This window comes from Adiantum capillus-veneris, chromosome 21, assembly GCF_014529385.1.
Source record: "Adiantum capillus-veneris isolate H3 chromosome 21, ASM1452938v2, whole genome shotgun sequence".
Taxonomy (NCBI): domain Eukaryota; kingdom Viridiplantae; phylum Streptophyta; class Polypodiopsida; order Polypodiales; family Pteridaceae; genus Adiantum; species Adiantum capillus-veneris.
In genome coordinates this window covers 137,468,098-137,488,453 of record NC_140951.1, presented here as the reverse complement: position 1 = coordinate 137,488,453, position 20,356 = coordinate 137,468,098, and the positions used below count along the sequence as shown (strand labels likewise).

Below are 20,356 nucleotides of genomic sequence, written 5' to 3'. Positions count from 1 at the left end.
TGTAGATAGTGTTGACAGTGTCCTATCCAACACCCAAATCAGCCATAAGGCGTCTGAGCCATATACACTCAATCGTAGCTATGAAGACTTCCTTGTACGCTGCCTCACAACTGGAAGTGGCCATAGTAGGTTGCTTCTTGCTCAACCATGATATGCATTAATTGTCGATCATGAAACAAAAACCACTCGTGGATACTTGCATGTCAAAACAACCAACCCAATTTGAGTCCAAAAAATCATGTAAATATGGCGGCAATGATTCCCTCTTGGGATAAAACAAGCCAAGATGTAAAGTGCCATTCAAGTAGCAAAAGATCCTCTTGACAGCCTGCTGACTGTGAGACTGCAAATTGAATATCCAGCCTTGTGTTGCATACAATAAGGTAGCCAGCAATAGTTTGGTAAAGAGTGACTTCGACAAGATCACCAGCATCATGAAGACTCAATTTCAAACCTGTTTCCATGGGAGTGGCAATAGGTTTGCAATCCTCAAGTCCAAACTTACATAGCAATGTCTCTATGTAACTTGTCTGAAACAAGGCAATACCACAATCTGAATGCTTAAACCAACCTAAGTAATGATGCAACAACACCAAATCTTTCATCTTGAAAGTAGCATTCAAGTCACTAATAAATTTAACAATATGTCTCTCATTTGGTCCAATGATCAACAAATCATCCACATAGAGAACGACAATGAGAAGTACATCACCCTCATGCTTTACATACAATGTGCTTTGTGTTGGACTGTTACAAAATCCTCGTTTGAACAAATGAGTGTCAACATTCTCATACCAAGCACGAGGAGATTGCTTCAACCCATACAAAGCTTTCTTACATTTGCACACTTTATCTTCTTGCCCTTTAATGACAAAACCACGAGGCTATGTTGCATAAACTTGCTCAAATATGTCACCATTCAAGAAAGAAATAACAATGTCTGACTGATGTACATCCCAACCAAAATGAGTTGCCAATGCACATAGAAAATGCACAATATTCATGCGACAAGTGGGAGCAAAATTCTCTTCATAACCTATTGCTTTTTGTTGTGCATAACCCTTTGCAACAAGATGAGCTTTATAGCGATCAATCTCACCATCCAGCTTGCGTTTCAACTTGAAACCCCACTTTGTGCCACTGGCCTTTTTTCCAGGAGGCAAATTACATAAAGTCCATGTGTCATTTTCTATAAGTGCATCATATTCTGATTGCACGGCAGCCATCCAATTGTCTAAATTTTGTGCTTCATCAAAAGACAGAGGTTCCTCTACATCACATAAGCTAGACATAGTCAAAGCATAACAATCTGATGCATAAGATGCATGGCAAGAACCTGAATGATGTACAACTAGACAAAGGTGCATCCAATTTACTATCACACAAAGTATGCACCATCCATTTTGGCATACCTCTAGCCTGCTCATTCTTAGCCCTTTCCTCATTAAGCAGATCATGCACATGTGTATCAGTAATAGGCTAATCTTTACATGTTTTGAAACCTCCATAGGCTGTACATTTGCCTCATTCAAATTTACATTCGAGATTCCACCACTCAAAAGAGGCAACAAAGTGTCATAAATGTCCTGTGAGCTTACAACACTGTCTCTAGTACATGACATCAAGGGTTGAACAGAATCTTCCACAAACACAACATCTCGTGAAACCAAGATACACTTTGTTTGCTGATGATACAACCTGTAACCTTTGCTTTCAACACTATAACCAGCAAAAATGCATTCAATACCCTTATCATCCAATTTTTTGTGTTGCGTTTGTGGCACTGAGAGGCGGAAGTGAAAAAATAGACCCGGTGGCCTCTACACCAAGACTATGCACAATGGCCTCATCATGGGGAATACACAATAGGGGCACCACCTAGCAAGATATGCGGCTAGGACGCATACATATACACAATGAAGCATGCATGGAAAACAATTTCAAGATCCACGCCCAAACGTGGAATGGGGTGGTCGGAGAATAAGGTGAGAGGAGTGGTGAGTGAGTGAGAATGGGCTCGCTACGCGTGCATGTAGTAAGGAAGATAACGAGGTCAGGGATACATGCAAGTATGCTCACTTCTCATACAAAAGGTGGTGAATCCGCACACCTTAAGATGGAAGTAGCAAGATGATAGGAATATAAGAGGGAGAGAGAGTGTGTGTGTGTGGTGGCGAATCCGCACACCTTAACATAAGCAGAAAAAAAATGGCAAGGAACAAGCATATACCATACTCACAATGAGAAGTATCCAAAGCGACACAAAGTATGGCACCAAGATGGAGTGTGTTGATTGCTTGCAAAAGATGAATACAATAGGTAGCGTATGGCAGAAAAATGAGAAGGGTACAAGATCGTAGGAGGCATAATGGAGAGATGGGAGTTGATGGCGAGGAATATCACGAGTGTGTCCACCCTTCTTCTTCTTGAAATTGTGCCTTCAACCCTTAATTACAAGTGGTGTGGAGGTGTGGTGCTCATCTTTTGTGCATGCTGATGGTGATGATGGTGGTGTTGTGATTATGTGATTCGGGGTCATGCTACAAGCATGTAGCACAAGAGTGTGTATGGATAGGTGTGTGTGAGTGTGTATCTCCCCAAGTGAGCTCTCATGGCCTCCTTATATAGGGAAGGAGGGAAGGATTTAGCAATATTTCTATTTGAGGTGAGTGTCCCACTTTGGTGACTAGGAAAATGGGGTGCATGTGACTGTGGCTCCCATCTTGTCTCCTCCTTATTTAAAATACCAGAGTCAATAGAGAGAGAATGTGGGTAGGATGTAGAGGATAGAAAATATTTACAATAGTCTAGCTTTGGATAGACATAAGCTTATTAGGGAGAGAAGAGAGAGGTAAGAAAATTATAAGAGAGGTTGTCGAAGGTGGATATTTGTTGATGAGGATGGATCCTCCAAAATGGTGATAGAATTACTCTAGACTAGCCAAGACCTCATTAAAAGAGCCTTGTCTCTTGTAATCATGCTTGAAGACTTGTAGAAACATAACCATTCTAGAAGAAAGAAAAGTGGGGATGGCCTGTGTCACCATTACACGAGAAAACTGGGGTCCACTACAAAAATCATATCTCCGTGTTCATAACTCCAAAAATTCTGAAAAAAATTGAGCTAAAAGTTGAGATCACGAGCTACATCTTTCATGTTGAACGCTCCTTCAGATTCGGGGTTCTTCTTTACTTAAAAAATTCAACCAAATAATGTATTATTTGTGGCTGCAAAAGTCTTTTGGTGGTCCCCTTTGAGTGGACTTCTCTCTTGCCTTCAAGTGTAAGCTCCTTCATGTGTACGAAAACATGACCTAGAGTGTTGAAAAGATTGGCTATCATTTAGATGGAGGTATTATTGAAATTTGAAAGTGGGGTTGAGGTTTGAAAATGAAAACTAGTGAATAAAATATTTGGTAGAGTGGAATAATATATATACATGAAAAAAATATATTAGAAAATACTAGAATATATATATATATAATATTTAAGGTCAAAAGAGAGATCAACAAAGAAAGCTTACTTATTATGCTACATCGTGATTGATTAGCATAAGTATTATTTATTTAATAAAGGCTAAAACGTTAGTGAAAAAGGGAAGAAAAAATCAAAAGTAACTTATATAATAGGAAATATTTGGTAAAAGAGAAAAAAATATGGGGGGGTTCCCATGCATGGAAAAGCATGCCTCAGCACCAAAGCATAAGCAAAACAACCAAAAATGTGTTTGTGCTCAATCGAAGGATTTCTATCATGACATGCTTCATAAGGAGTCATAGATTGCAAAAGCTTTCTTAAAACACCTGTTAAGTACATAAGCGGCACACATGATGGCCTCAAGACAAACATGTATAAGGCACTGTACATTGGTGTTTTATCCCCCGACTAGCCAAAAATGCTCTATCAAAGAAAAGAGAGTGAGCCTCCTCTACCTTAGGGACTTCCAGTACGGGTGTAATATCTTGATCATTTGGCTTTATCTTTAGCTTCTTTTCATAGTGGCGATGAGTGAGAATACCTCCTAGACTGGCCCTTGTGGAGTTCTCCACTTGCATTGTGTAGTCAAACTCTTGCAGCCTTGTGAGCCATTTGGAAATCCTAGAAGAAACATCCATGTGCTGCATTACATAAGGAAATACTTTTTCCATTGTTAAGATTATGAATGGTCTAGAAAATAAATAAGAGCGAAATTTGGTGGTAGCAAACATTAATGCAAGCACCATGTGCTCCACTGCCGTGTATCCCTTTTCTGATGGAGTCATCATTCGACTAGAGAAGTAGATAGGACGCATGAATGAAGTTTGAGGATCCTTTTGCATCAATACAGCCCCAAGTGTGTCATTGCCCACACTAGGGTTTACATAAAATGGCTCGTCCCACTTTGGAGGTGCTATGGTGGGAAGTGAAGCTAGAATTTGTTTTACCTCATTGAATTGTTGTTCATTTTCTTTACTCCAAGTGAAGATCTCTTGATGGGTAACTTGTTGTAAAGGGAGAACCACTTGGGAGAGCAAGTGAATGAACCTACTCAAATACCTCACCTTTTGAAGAAAAGAGACCAGTTGCTTTGTTGTGGTGAGAGAGGTCAAAGCCACCAAGGCTTGAACCTTGCTTGGGTCAGCTTCAATGCCGTTGGCCGAGATCACATGGCCAAGAAGAGTAACCTTGCTTTCACCAATGTGGCATTTGTCCACATTGAGTTGGCCACCCAAAGCTTGTAGCCTAGCTAGACCTTCATAAAATTTCTCCAAATGAAGAGAGCGAGAGCTATAGATGCAAAAGTCATCAATAAAAACACGGATTGATTTTCCAAAGAATGGCTGAAAAACAAATGTCACATATCGTTGAAAAGTGGCTGGAGCATTAGTGAGACCAAAAGGCATAACTCTGTAAGCAAAACATCCCCATGGTGTGATGAAGGTTGTCTTCTTTTGATCTTCTTCAGCGATGCTAATTTGGAAGTAGCCTGAGTAGCCATCACATACCGTGTAGCGCTCATGTCCTGCTACCTCATTGAGTATTTCGTCTTGAAAAGGAAGAGGAAAATGGTCCCTCTTTGTGGCTACATTAAGAGGCTTGTAATCAACACAAACCCTCCACTTACCATTCTTCTTTGGTGTGACTACCACTGGAGAAACCCACTCTGAGTCTTCAACAGGATAGATAAAACCGGCTTCTAGCAATTTCCTCACCTCTTTGAGTAGGGCGTCTTGTTGAATTACTCCTAGCCGCCTGAGCTTCTGCACTACAGGTTTACTTCCCTCCTTGAGCTTAATGAGATGTTGAACTACTGTGATGCCAGTGATTTTATCAATATTCATCAATGAACAATGTGGTAAAATTACTTAGCATCAAAATATAATCTTCACGCTCCTTCCCACACAACTCACTACAGAGCATTTGATGTAGCTTACTTGCTTCTACCAGAGGTTGTATACTTGGTGTCTCCCCTTGGCTTGATGATGAGGCATCAGGTTGCTCCATCTTCTTAGGGTCCTTGAGAATGATCCCCATCACCTCAATGCTACTGTCACTTTCTTCACTCACTGTTGACTCCTCCTCTGAAGCGGTTGAAGATTCACCACTAGAAAACTCATCCTCGGAGGTTTCTAGATCCATGTCGCGTTGTTGACCTATCTTCATGTCGTAAAGTATTGGCCTCCCTTTTGCATCCTTCATCTGGATTATGCCGGTGTCCCAGTCCTGCTTAGCTCTCATAGCCATAAGCCAAGGCCTCCCTAGAATGATAGGATAGCCCTCCCCTTTGTGTGGCATGACAAAGATGTCCACATCTACCTCGGTGTTGAATGCCTTTATCCTAACTGCATTTATGACACCAACACATTGAACTTTTAAATTATTTTCCATTTTGGCTCGGCATGGTGCCGACCGACTCACCTCTAAACCCAAACGGTGCATCATTTTTTCACTCATGACGCATATTTGTGCGCCACCATCGATGTAGATATTGGAGATGTGTTGCCCTTTGATGTAAGCATCCATCACTGGTAGTATGTCGTCTAGATTCCTCCTAGAGATAGCCCCAGCTATCTTTGGCTTTGGTCGCCTTGTGTTAACCATCTTTGTCCATTGTCTCCTCACCCTAGGTGTAGGTGGAGTAACTGGGGCCAGGTGATTTTTGGGCCCTGCACAGAAACATCTTGAACCAAATCATATGGTTTAGAACATTCACCCAAAGAGAAATCTACAATGTCAATTTTACGTCGTGACTTGGACGGCTTTTTGCTAGATTCCCCTTTAGTCTTCATCTTTTCTTCCTTTTGGGAAGATTCACCATGCCTAGCGCGTTTTACCCCAATGGCATCTACTCCTTTAACCTTGGTCTTATCCTCCTCCACTTTCTCCTTTCCCTTACCTTCAAGACTGATGACGCTTACTGTTTGATTGCCAACTGGTGGTGGGGGTAAGGGTGGAATGAGAGGTTGTGGTGGTGGTGGTGGTGGTTGTGGTTGAATCGGTGGATGTAAGATTTACACGGGTGGTGCTTGTTGTGGTGCCCTCGGTGGTGGTGGTCTTGCTCTTGGTGGTGAAACCTGGTTTTGCCTGGCTCCTCTGTTGAAATTTTGCCTCCTTGGTTGTGGACAATAGTACATGCCATGACCATCCTCCCCACAATTGTAGTAGTGGTATTCTTGGTTTTGCCTTCGTTGCCCTCTCCCTTGCTCTTGGTTGCGATTGTGTGCATGCCCTTGTTGTATCAAATGGACTGAGAGATTCTCAAGTTGATTGGTGATTCGGTTGAGCAGGTCTTGCTGATCTTCAATTGGTTCTTGTGGTTGAATCCTCTGGGCGACTATTGTAGGTGGTGCTAGAGGTGGTCGGGTCCTAACGGCTTCCTCTTCATCGATATTCCTGGCTTGTAGGTGTAACTTCTTGTCTTTAAGGCGGGCCACTTCAACTGCTAGCTCATACGTAGCAGGAAACCTTCCCTTCTCCTTCTCTTTAAGAGTTGGCCATAACCCAGCCACAAACCGATCCTTCTTTAGGAAATCAGGTGCCCCCTCATCCTCTCTTAGCGATGCAACCCATCGCCCCCATAAATCTACAAACTTTGACTCATATGATGCGTATTCCAGCATACTGCCCTGCTTCAACTCTGTCAACAATTGCCATAGCTTCTCTGATGTTGTGCCCTCTCCAAAACGCTTGACAAAGGCTGCCCTTAATAAGTCCCACCGTTCCTTGGTTTCTTGTGCCAAGGCATTGTACCATGATCTTGCCTCCACCTTCATTAGAAGTGGGAAGATGCGCAAGCGCGAAGCATCATCATCTCTCGCAGAGATGACACATGCTATTTCCAAGTTGTCTAGAAAGTCTGCAGCATCCTCGCCCACCTTACCAGTAAAGGTTGGAAATGCTACACTTGCCATGATTACTGAGAGACAGCTAGAAAGACACACTTCTTAACTTGCAAAATTTTTTCTTCTTTACAAGGAGGCGTGTATACCCTATTATACTAGGACATAGATTAAAACTTCAAACGGTACATTGCCTTGTACCAAAGGTAAAACAAATGGCTGATCTGATGCCAGAACCTCAAGAAACCGCTCCCCACCCGGCATGGTGTCAATGACGTGCTGGTAGTGAATCTTCAAGTCAATATTACCTTGATTGAGCGTACACGTGTTGGTATGTGTGATCTGTCTTGAGGTAGGTTGTACTGATTCATGTGAAGCTTAGACGTGCTTAGTCACTGTCCAAGCTTGTAGGAGAGGGTGGTGTTCTTTCTTGGTCATGGTGTGAGCCAATGCTTGTGTTATCTGTGCTGCAGCATCAGGTGCGACTTGAAAACTGACTATGATAATTACCTCGGTGACTTGAGTTACCCGATTCTCAAAGTAGAATAGTGTTGATTCTCTATTGTGCAGAGCTCCTTCCATTTTGTTGTTGTTGGTTGGTTGTAGGTTGCGGACATGGTTTCGACCTTCTCCTTCTTCTTCTTGGCACTTGGCCTATGTATATCCACTGGGTTTGGCGCGTTGGTTGACTCTCCCACTTCAAATCGATTACCGTTACGCCTGGCACTCGAGCTTCGATGGAGATGCGGAGTTCGTCTAGTTGTGCTTGGAGCTCTTCTTCTTCTGTCTTCCAGTTAGAAAATCCTTCATACTCATTCATCCATTCACAATAGTTTAGGGTTTTCAGTCTTGTAAACTGAAGGGTTTCAAGAGCCCTCCTCCGTGGGGGCACCAAATGAGAGGCGGAAGTGAAAAATAGACCCGCTGGCCTCTACACCAAGACTATGCACAATGGCCTCATCATGGGGGATACACAATAGGGGCACCACCTAGCAAGATATGCGGCTAGGACGCATACATATACACAATGAAGCATGCATGGAAAACAATTTCAAGATCCACGCCCAAATGTGGAATGGGGTGGTCGGAGAATAAGGTGAGAGGAGTGGTGAGTGAGTGAGAATGGGCTCGCTACGCGTGCATGTAGTAAGGAAGATAACGAGGTCAGGGATACATGCAAGTATGCTCACTTCTCATACAAAAGGTGGCGAATCCGCACACCTTAAGATGGAAGTAGCAAGATGATAGGAATATGAGAGGGAGAGAGAGAGTGTGTGTGTGTGGTGGCGAATCCGCACACCTTAACATAAGCAGAAAAAAAATGGCAAGGAACAAGCATATACCATACTCACAATGAGAAGTATCCAAAGCGACACAAAGTATGGCACCAAGATGGAGTGTGTTGATTGCTTGCAAAAGATGAATACAATAGGTAGCGTATGGCAGAAAAATGAGAAGGGAACAAGATCGTAGGAGGCATAATGGAGAGATGGGAGTTGATGGCGAGGAATATCACGAGTGTGTCCACCCTTCTTCTTCTTGAAATTGTGCCTTCAACCCTTAATTACAAGTGGTGTGGAGGTGTGGTGCTCATCTTTTGTGCATGCTGATGGTGATGATGATGGTGTTGTGATTATGTGATTCGGGGTCATGCTACAAGCATGTAGCACAAGAGTGTGTATGGATAGGTGTGTGTGAGTGTGTATCTCCCCAAGTGAGCTCTCATGGCCTCCTTATATAGGGAAGGAGGGAAGGATTTAGCAATATTTCTATTTGAGGTGAGTGTCCCACTTTGGTGACTAGGAAAATGGGGTCCATGTGACTGTGGCTCCCATCTTGTCTCCTCCTTATTTAAAATACCAGAGTCAATAGAGAGAGAATGTGGGTAGGATGTAGAGGATAGGAAATATTTACAATAGTCTAGCTTTGGATAGACATAAGCTTATTAGGGAGAGAAGAGAGAGGTAAGAAAATTATAAGAGAGGTTGTCGAAGGTGGATATTTGTTGATGAGGATGGATCCTCCAAAATGGTGATAGAATTACTCTAGACTAGCCAAGACCTCATTAAAAGAGCCTTTTCTCTTGTAATCATGCTTGAAGATTTGTAGAAACATAGCCATTCTAGAAGGAAGAAAAGTGGGGATGGCCTGTGTCACCATTACACGAGAAAACTGGGGTCCACTACAAAAATCATATCTCCGTGTTCATAACTCCAAAAATTCTGAAAAAAATTGAGCTAAAAGTTGAGATCACGAGCTACATCTTTCATGTTGAACGCTCCTTCAGATTCGGGGTTCTTCTTTACTTAAAAAATTCAGCCAAATAATGTATTATTTGTGGCTGCAAAAGTCTTTTGGTGGTCCCCTTTGAGTGGACTTCTCTCTTGCCTTCAAGTGTAAGCTCCTTCATGTGTATGAAAACATGACCTAGAGTGTTGAAAAGATTGGCTATCATCTAGATGGAGGTATTATTGAAATTTGAAAGTGGGGTTGAGGTTTGAAAATGAAAACTAGTGAATAAAATATTTGGTAGAGTGGAATAATATATATACATGAAAAAAATATATTAGAAAATACTAATATATATATATTTAATATTTAAGGTCAAAAGAGAGATCAACAAAGAAAGCTTACTTATTATGCTACATCGTGATTGATTAGCATAAGTATTATTTATTTAATAAAGGCTAAAACGTTAGTGAAAAAGGGAAGAAAAAATCAAAAGTAACTTATATAATAGGAAATATTTGGTAAAAGAGAAAAAAATATGGGGGGGTTCCCATGCATGGAAAAGCATGCCTCAGCACCAAAGCATAAGCAAAACAACCAAAAATGTGTTTGTGCTCAATCGAAGGATTTCTATCATGACATGCTTCATAAGGAGTCATAGATTGCAAAAGCTTTCTTAAAACACCTGTTAAGTACATAAGCGGCACACATGATGGCCTCAAGACAAACATGTATAAGGCACTGTACATTGGTGTTTTATCCCCCGACTAGCCAAAAATGCATTAAATTCATGAGACATATACTCCCCCTTGGATTTGAACGGAGGGTGCCCATAGTACATTTCGAGACATTTTCAGACATAGCCAAAAATTGTTTGAACCACATAAACACTTCAAACTTTGCTTTAAGCGGATACACCCATTCATGCATGGAGTAATCATCAATGAAAGTCACGAATTAAAGGTAATTACCTAAGGACGGAGTTTGCATGGGACCACATCACTATGCACAAGACCCAAAATTGGTCAAGTATAGGGCTTCATATACAATTTCAATGATCTTCAAACCTAGTAATGCCCTACAGATCTTGCTTTAGGAGGTGGATCCAAGTTTTGTGGAAAAATGTTGATCTTATCACTCTGTGGTGGGAGAAAATTGTAATTTTCTCCTGCCTATGGTCTTCTGAGGTAACTTTTCTTTCCAATTGTTTCAAAGACTTACTATCTAGTCCAAAAAACTTATATTTGCAAGACATTCAAAGTCTTGGCCCTTTTGATGGTCATAGGAGTCCTTTGACCTCCCTTTGGACTGCTTTGTATGTGGAAATTGGCTTATTCCCATACAAAGTCAGTGGAAGAGACTTATCGTCTCTGGAAAACCACTTACATGCCCATGCACAAGATGCTTGGTTTTTTGTTTAGGAAATCGAATGAACATAACACCACAATTATGTGTGCTCATATGGTCACTTGGTTATTTAAAGAAGGCATAGTGTCCATAAATGACAGTAATATTAGACATTTATCTTTCAATGATATCAACGTTAGACTTGATTAGTGACACTATGCATGGACTTTGTGTAGATAGTACACACTTGATTCACTGCATTTGTATTGATTTGACAATGCTTGAGTCTTAATTATGAGTGCTCTCTCTCTCTCTCTCTCTCTCTCTCTCTCTCTCTCTCTCTCTCTCTCTCTCTCTCTCTCATAAATTTGATTGTGAATTCTAAACATGATAAACCAAATTAATTATTTTCAATTTATTACTAGGGTACAAGGGCCAGTTAAAAACCGGGGTCTGAAGGAGAGACAACACTTGGGGACAAAGAAAAGCTAAAAATTAACCACTTTCATTCAAAAGATAGGCCAAAATTACAACGTGGCTGAAAATAAATTATTAGATACATCTTGTCTCTTTATTGGAGCTTCACGCTCTCATTTCTCACTCTCTCTCATATCCTCATACATTCACAACCCACACTCATTATTGCAACCTCTTTATGATCTAGATTTTTTCATTGTCCTTCTTCATCCCAACCAGATCTGCCACTTGATACCTGCACATGAAGTATTCATCGGCACTTGATAACCTTTGCTCTTTAAATTAAGAATATGGGATACAATAACCTTCTCCACACACAAAACATTCACCTTCCACACATACGTACAACAATCTTCTCTACACACAGAGCATTCACCTGCTACACTTACACAATTCATAGCCCCAGGCACAGAGCTCCATACTTCAGGACCAGCCCCAAGAACACAACATTCACATAACCTGTAACACACACTAACACTAGCAGCAACATCATCCCTAAGCTACATATATCAAAACCAGCCCCAAGGACCAAGCATTCGTGTAGCTTGTAAAACACACAAGAAGCAGCAGCCCCTATCTGTCACAACCTGCTGCTCATACAGTCATGCCACTGTCTCTCACAAGCTGCTGCTCCCACATCAGGAATCACAAGGTGTTGCTCATGCATCAAAAAATTGCAACTCCCAAATTAGGCATCACCAAGGTGTTGCTCATGCATCAGATACTTTCTTAATGTCTCTACCTTTTTATTAGAGTAATGTTATCAATCTTCATTAACTCTGCACTTTGCAGTCTAGGGTTGTGCAAAATGAGGCCACAAAACAATCATCAAGAAATGTGATTACATAGGGCAAAGAATCTTCCTTCACTTCTACAAAACATCAAGCAATGCAACGGACACATCATGGCCTCTTCTGCCCCATGTGAATGCAAAGCATGCTTAAGAGATAGACATCTGCAACTCGAAGGACTGCTTTGCACTTCTCTTTTATTTCGTAAAAACAAAAGAAGATTTTGTTGTTATGGAAAATTTCATGTACTACCAATGTTTATGTGCAAACAACCTCGCAAGACACCTCCTTTTATCTCTCCCAAACAACCATTTCCAAAGGAAGAACCTAAGGAATATTGTGCGCCACATTCTGAAGTCGCAGAGCGGAGCGTGGGTCGACTCTCTCACACACACACACAGTGAGCTTACACAGTACAGTACGCAGAGAACTGTTAGAAGGGTTATCTCCCAATACCTTAGTATTCACAAAGTATAAGTTAGTATATACAAAGAGTCAGAGGTAAGTGAGTTAGGCGGGCGGCCGGCCATATCCGCATAAGAGGCCACTTGGGCTTTAATCCCAACAACCTCCCACTTAAAGTCCAATGTGGCACTTTAAGTAACTGTAAATCTATGAACATAAATGTACAAAGATTTACATGGCTTCCATCTATCCAATGCCCAATAACTCACGACAATGCACAAAGCCCTCTCCTGGAAGTCCGTTTGTGAGTAGATCAGCAGGATTGTCCTTGGTGTGGATCTTCAGCAGTTGTATCTGCTTGTCTTCAAGTACTTCCCTGATGAAGTCATATTTGACATCAATATGCTTAGTCTTCGAATGGAACACTGGATTCTTTGCCAATTGTATAGCACTTTGACTATCACAATATAACTCTGGCATATCTACTTTGATTCCCAAGTCTGCAACCAATCTACCAAGCCAAATAGCTTCTTTGCATGCCTCATTTGCTGCAACATACTCAGCTTCTGTAGTAGACTGCGTAACACAATCTTGTAATCGAGATCGCCATGATATGGCACCTCCAGCCAATGTAAAGACATAGCCTGATGTAGATCTCCTCTTATCCAAGTCTCCTGCATAATCTGAGTCAGTGTATCCTCTGACACTCAAATCCTGACTACCATAGCATATGCGCATACTCTTTGTATGTTTTAAGTATCTCATGATACCTTTCACTGCCTCCCAATGTTTCTTGCCGGGATTTGACATATATCTGCTAACCACTCCCACTACAAATGCAATATCCGGACGTGTAGCAATCATTGCATACATCAAACTACCCACTGCAGACGCATATGGAATCTTATCCATTTCAGCCTTTTCTTCCTCAGACACAGGACAATCTTGTTTGCTAAGTTTCACATATGGTGGCAATGGAACACTCAATGCCTTTCCCTTCTCCATATTGAAACGTTGCAAAACCTTGTCAATATACTCTGTTTGAGATAACCAAATCAACTTCTTTGATCTGTCTCTCTCAATGCGCATACCAAGTATATGACTTGCCTCACCCATGTCTTTCATGTCAAACGATTTTGCCATCTTTGACTTCAAAGCTGAAATTTCTTCCAAGTGTTTGCCAGCAATCAACATGTCATCCACATACAAAATAAGGATCAGCCAACTGCCATCCTTAGCCTTCTTTGTATATAGACAGTGATCGAACTCACTACGTTTGTAGCCTTGAGAAAGCATAAACTGGTGGAACTTATGGTACCATGCCCTCGGTGATTGTTTTGAGCCATAAAGACTCTTTAACAACTGGCATACCAAATGTTCCATGCCTTTCTCAACAAACCCTTCTGGCTGCTGCATGTAAATTTCCACATCTAAATCACCATGCAAGAACGCTGTCTTGACATCCATTTGGTGCAACACCAAATCCAATATAGCAACCAATGCAAGAAAGCATCTCAATGTAGTCATCTTGACCACTGGAGAGAAGACTTCATCAAAGTCAATGCCTTGTTCTTGCTTAAAGCCCTTGGCAACAAGCCTTGCTTTGTATTTTGGCTGACTATCATGAGCGGTGATCTTATACCTGTAAACCCATTTACAAGGTAGAGCCTTTTTGCCTTGTGGTAATTTAACCAACTTCCATGTCTGGTTTTTATGCAAAGTTGTCATCTCTGACTACATGGCCAACTGCCATTTTTTCGAGTCAACCACTTGTAATGCTTCCTTGTAACAAGATGGTTCTCCGCAATCTGTGAGCATGACATAATTTAGAGATGGCACATAACGATCAGGTGGTTTGGAGACACGCTCAGAACGTCTCACCACAACTGATTCTGCCTCTCTAGCCACTATAGGCTATTCCTGAGCCTGACCATGCTGTCTTGATGTGCTAGCACTAGGTCCATCTTCCCTGAAGACAACTCTTCTGATCTCCTCTGTCTTCTCTGGCTTAGCGTGAAACTTGGCTTCATTGAAATGCACATCATTGCTACGAATAAGCTTTCTGGACTCAGGATCCCAAAGCCGGTAACCCATCTCGCCCGATTCTCCGTAGCCAAGAAATATACACTTCTTGCTCTTTGGTTCTAACTTATTTCTGAACTCCTTAGGAATATGGCTATAAGCTTCACAACCAAAGACTCTAAGATGCTTATACGAAGGTGCCTTGCCTGTCCATAGCATCTCGGCCACTGCACTCTTATCCAGAACCCTACTAGGAGACCTGTTGATCAAATGGACTGATGTAGCCACTGCTTCCGCCCAAAATCCATCAGGCAACTCATCATTTGACAACATGCTTCTGACCTTCTCTTGTATGGTCCTATTCATACGTTCTGCAACCCCATTTTGTGAAGGATTATATGGTGCAGTAAGTTCCCGCTTAATCCCTTTTGTTTCACAAAAGTCTTGAAAAGCTTTGGAAACGTACTCTCCACCATTGTCAGTTCTCAAACACTTCAGCTTCTGACCACTCTGATTCTCCACCAGCTACAAGAATGTCTTAAAGACCTTGAGCACCTCATCCTTGTGCTTCAAGAAGTAAACCCATACTTTGCGAGAATAGTCATCTATGAATGTACAAAAGTACGCTGCTCCCCCTAGTGACAAACTAGGCATTGGTCCGCATAGATCACTGTGTACAAGAGCTAACCGTTCGTCCCTACGATTCCTCTTTGATCTGTGCGGTTCCTGTGTTTGCTTACCATAAACACAATGCTCACAAAATTCGAAATCTTGAAATGAAAAGCCAGGCAAATAACCATAATGAGAAAGTATTTCCATTCCTCTTTTTGACATATGTCCCAACCTACGATGCCACAGTGACACACTTGGCTGCTCAATCACATTAATTACATGGTTTTTAACCTTTGAAACATGTAAAGTGTACAGAATTCCTGACTTGCTGCCATGTGCTACAGTCATCGAACCTTTGGAGATCTTCCAAGCGCTGTTCCCAAAAACTGTCACATAACCCGCATCATCCAACTTCCCTGTACTAATCAAGCTCTTTCGAATTGCTGGAACATGTCTGACATTCTTGAGCCATAAAGAAGAGCCATTCTGAAACTTCAACTGCACATCTCCCACTCCAAGTATGTCACAAACCTGCTCATTGCCAAGTCTGACATAATCTTTAGTAGCCACATATGATGTAAACCACTCTTTGTGCGGAGAAACATGTAAAGATGCCCCTGAGTCGATAATCCAATCACTCATAGCATGTCCATCCTCTGCAATCAAGATTGCTTGTAAGGAAGATGTCACCAGCTGCTATACCAGAATCACTGTCTGAACCAGATCCTGTGACATTCACCTCTTCAATCTTCACTGAACTCTTCTTTTCATCTTGCTCAGAACTCTTTGTTTTTCCTTTTTCTTGTTTCCACTTCGTACAGTCTCGCTTCATGTGACCCTTCTTGCCACAATGGTAGCATTCTATGTCATCATTTGACTTCAAATCACGAGACTTACTTTGGTTTTGTGCCTTCTTACCCTTCTTCTCTTTAAACTGTTGTCTCCCTCGAACGACCAAAGCACTATTGCCTTTGCCTTTGTCAATGTTCTTCCTGTTCACTTCCTCTATGAGCAAGCTGCCTTCTACATTGGCACTTGTAAGACCTTCTGGCGCGACAGAATTACTTAACGCTGTACAAAAAGTATCCCAACTATCTGGCAAAGTGATTAAAAGAAACATAGCCTTCACTGAATCTGGAAAGACTATCTCTTGTGCTGTTAACTGGCTGAAAATTGTGTGAAATTCATTCAGATGATTTGACATGGCTGTCCCTTCCTTCATCTTCAAATCCACCAATTTCTTGAGCCAGTAAATCTGAGAAGCAGCACTTTGTTTCTCGTACATACCACATAGATTTTGCCATACGCCATTCGCTGTAGTCTCTTCTGCTACGTTGAAGTAAACATTTTCTGCCAGTGTCAGCATGATTGTGGAACAAGCTAACTCGTCAAGCTCTTCCCACTCATCTTCAGCCATACCTTCTGGTCTCTCCCCTTTGAGCTTCAGTGGCTTCACTTGTTTTTTCTGCACCAAAACCTGCCAAATCTGCTTCTTTCAGAATGGAAAGTTTGTGCCATCCAGCTTCTTTATGTTGTAAAGAGTCTCACTTTGAGAAGATGCCATTTCTGCCAAACTGTTTACTCCTGAGAAAAATCCGGCAGAGTTTCCCCTGTAAACTGGCCTCTGTACACAGTAAACAAGCTGTAATCAACAAGCTGAACACCTCTCCTCAGGAACTGTCAGTATTTTGAAAATTTTTGACAGAATCTCCCCTGTAAACTGAGCTCTGGGAACCAAAAGATAGCTCAAAAAACAATCATAAATAGCTGACCAGTGACAAATCTAAAAAATCTCTGTAATATGCTGTCCTGTAAGCATACACTGTCTCCTCTCTGGGCGATGACAGAACCTGTATCTGTCTCAAGACTGAACCTTGAACAATGCCTCAACGGCCTGACCCATAAGATGCAATCCAGTGTCTACACAAAGTCATACATCCTAAGGGATCAAAGTCGCCGAAGAGGATGCGTGTAGAGGGGAACTCCAGCAACCTAATCCACCTCACACTGGGTAACCCAGCCCCCAGTGCTTGGCTTCAAAAAACCTCACACACGACCCTCTCAGATGGCTCAGCAAACTTCCCAGAACTAGCATACATCCTATAATAGACCAATCACTGTCCTATGACCGCTGCGGCGGTCTGTCTGCTAGCGTGACTCACAACTAGCAGACCCACAATCACAGTACATCAATCTGCAATACATGCCAGTGGTGTCAAGCCGTCGTATGGCCACACCTCCCCTGGAACCTGGCAAGCACAAGAAGTAACAATGCAGACTGCAATATATATATCTGATGATATATATATGTACCTGGTCTATAGATGATGCTCTGAAGACTAATGAGTGATGTATGTCGATGCCGATATTGATGTCGGCCACCTCCTGCTTGCCAATCTACACAAGACGGGTTTCTTTGTGGCTGAAATCTATCTTCTGTTGTAGTGCTCAGAACGAAATTCTGAGGGCATAAACGGCTTCGAAAGGGGGGTAAAACCCCATGTTGTCTGCTGGAAACGCTCCCGGAACGCCGAGTGTGAATTTTCGAACTCCGGATCCAGAATCTGCCGGAAAAGTGCGCGCGCGCGCGATTGCGCAAAACCGCACTGAACCAAGGCTCTGATACCAATTGAAGTCGCAGAGCGGAGCGTGGGTCGACTCTCTCACACACACACACAGTGAGCTTACACAGTACAGTACGCAGAGAACTGTTAGAAGGGTTATCTCCCAATACCTTAGTATTCACAAAGTATAAGTTAGTATATACAAAGAGTCAGAGGTAAGTGAGTTAGGCGGGCGGGCGGCCATATCCGCATAAGAGGCCACTTGGGCTTTAATCCCAACACATTCTAGCCCTCGCAAGCCAGCTCAGAAGAGAAAGTTCTTAGTAAAATAGTATTCATACCTACTGGAAGATCTTCCTCTCTTCGAGTAAGTTTTACATGCACAAAAATATATCTTCCATCTGATTCACAAATTAGTCTCACTCAACTCCAAATTGGACAGGTATGGTGAAGAAAAAATAAGCCATTGCACCTTCACCACCTACAAAGACCAAACAACCATTGAGTGTAGCACAAAGGAAAACTATAGAAACTCCATAAAGGTGCAAAAGGAGGGTGCAATTTACGCCAATAAGGAGAGGGAATGTCAACCTACAATCTCCAAGCAAGGAGAATGATCAAAGCTCAAGGAGGATTAGCAATCCATCTACATCAGAGAGTAGCGATGACAACCCTCCCACAACAACAACCAAGAGTAAAACCAGAAGAAGACCAGAATATCGACTCAAACCACCGCTTGTAAAACTAGCCAAGCCTAACTTTCCAAAACAAGCATCTACACCCTTGCATGCGGTTCCGCTTCTTGAAACATCTTTAGAGCTACCCTTGGAGGGTGAAGAAGACTCAACAAAGACATTGGAAAAGAAGAAGAAGCGCAATGTTTTGACTTGGACAGAGTTAGATATGTCAAAATCTCTTCAAGCAAGAGAGAATGGCCTATCATTGCGCAAGTGCGCTCTACAATTTGGGATGATTCGTTCAGCTATAACAAATTGGGAAGAAAGGAGGACCCAGAAGAGGAAAAAAGGACCAGCAACGCAGTTGACAACAGAGGAGGAAGATGCTCTACTCAAATGGATATTTTTCAAATGTGAATCGAGACATGGCAGTTGACAACAGAGGAGGAAGATGCTCTACTCCAATGGATATTTTTAAAATGTGAATCGAGACATGGCATCTCCGTTCTAGATGTGAAGCTTAAAGTTGTCAAAATTTGTCAAACAAGGCATACCTTGTTTTCAAATGGAATACCAGGAACAAGTTGGTGGGAGGGCTTTCGGAGGAGACATCCGCACTTGGTTTTTAGGGTGACAAAGGGATTAGACCAATCAAGGGCAAGCAGATTTAGGCCTGAAATAGTGAAATCACTGCATAACAATCTCCAAAAGCTTTACATGGAACATTCTATCCACCCACCCACATTTGGAATGCAAACAAAATTAGATTTCAGGGATCTAGAGATAAAGGCATGAAAGTGTTGGCAAAAAAGGGAGCAAAGGTAGTGTATGGAATCATTTGTGATTCACAAGAGTGGATGACCATGTGTGTTGTGTAAACGTAGCAGGCCAAAGGCCATTCCTTGTCTCTACATCTTTAAGGGTAGCCGAACTGATGGTGATTACATTCAAAATTCTGAACAAGGGACATGTATGGCTATGCAAGAGGGGATAGATGGCGGGCACACTGTTCAAGGCATGGCTAAAGCATTTTGACAATGCACTGACAGAGACCGTAGGCAAATTTCATAGGCATCTTTTAATTTTGGATGGACATGGCAGTCACATGTCAATAGATGTGGTAGAGTATGCTCAGGAGAAGGGAATAGACATCATCACGCTACCCGCCCATACATCACATAAATTGCAACCTTTAGATGTAAGTGTCTTTAAATCATTAAAAGTAAATTTTCAGAAAGAAAGGGACATCTGGCAGCAGAGAACTTCTTTGAGACAAGCATCAAAGACAGATCTTTCCACTATAGTGGCTAAGGCAATGTCATCTTCTTTCATAAAATCCACATTAAGGCAGGCTTCCAAGCGAAGGGCATTTGGCTGCTAGACTCATCAGCTATTCGGTTTGAAGGTATGCCAAGTAACCATATCAATCTGATTGAAGAAGCAACAGATGACTTGGGGAAAGAGAATGCAGCAGCTAATGATGAGCTTTTTTCTCAAGTACAAAGCACACCATTGCAAGAAAACATTGAAGATGAGGCAATCCTTGCCTTACACAACATGACAACACAATTAGAGGAAGACCTCTTGGGAGAACATGGAGGCCAAGTAATGACCTTCACACAACTGATGGAAGACGCAAACATCTCCACCTTTCAAAGAGGCCCGCACGAAATTATTTACGAAGAGAGAAATGTAGTTCTAGGTAATGTGGCACACAGATCTGATAGCAGTGAACAACCTCCCTTGAGGAATTATACTTCTCCAATCACTCCAAGGTCATGGTCGTTAGAAGAAGTTGAGAAGCAATATCCAACCATAGATGAGAATGCTAACATCAACACATTAGAGCCACAACAGCAAGAGATTGGAATAAGCACATCATTGACCTCTTACAAATTCCATCAACTGACGTA

General features: G+C 42.0%; 1 protein-coding gene across 1 annotated transcript; it reads left to right on the top strand.

Moving 5' to 3' along the window:
* The first annotated feature begins 19,437 nt into the window (after window positions 1–19,437).
* LOC147431799 (MFS-type transporter clz9-like) lies at window positions 19,438–19,824 on the top strand. Its single transcript, XM_086493706.1, has one exon. It carries the CDS (start codon window positions 19,438–19,440, stop codon window positions 19,822–19,824), a length of 387 nt encoding a protein of 128 aa, XP_086349832.1.
* The last annotated feature ends 532 nt before the right edge of the window (window positions 19,825–20,356 follow it).

What these genes read in the sequence shown, in the direction of transcription:
- LOC147431799 (XM_086493706.1), top strand. Translation starts at nt 19,438, where the DNA reads ATGGCGGGCACACTGTTCAAGGCATGGCTAAAGCATTTTGACAATGCA.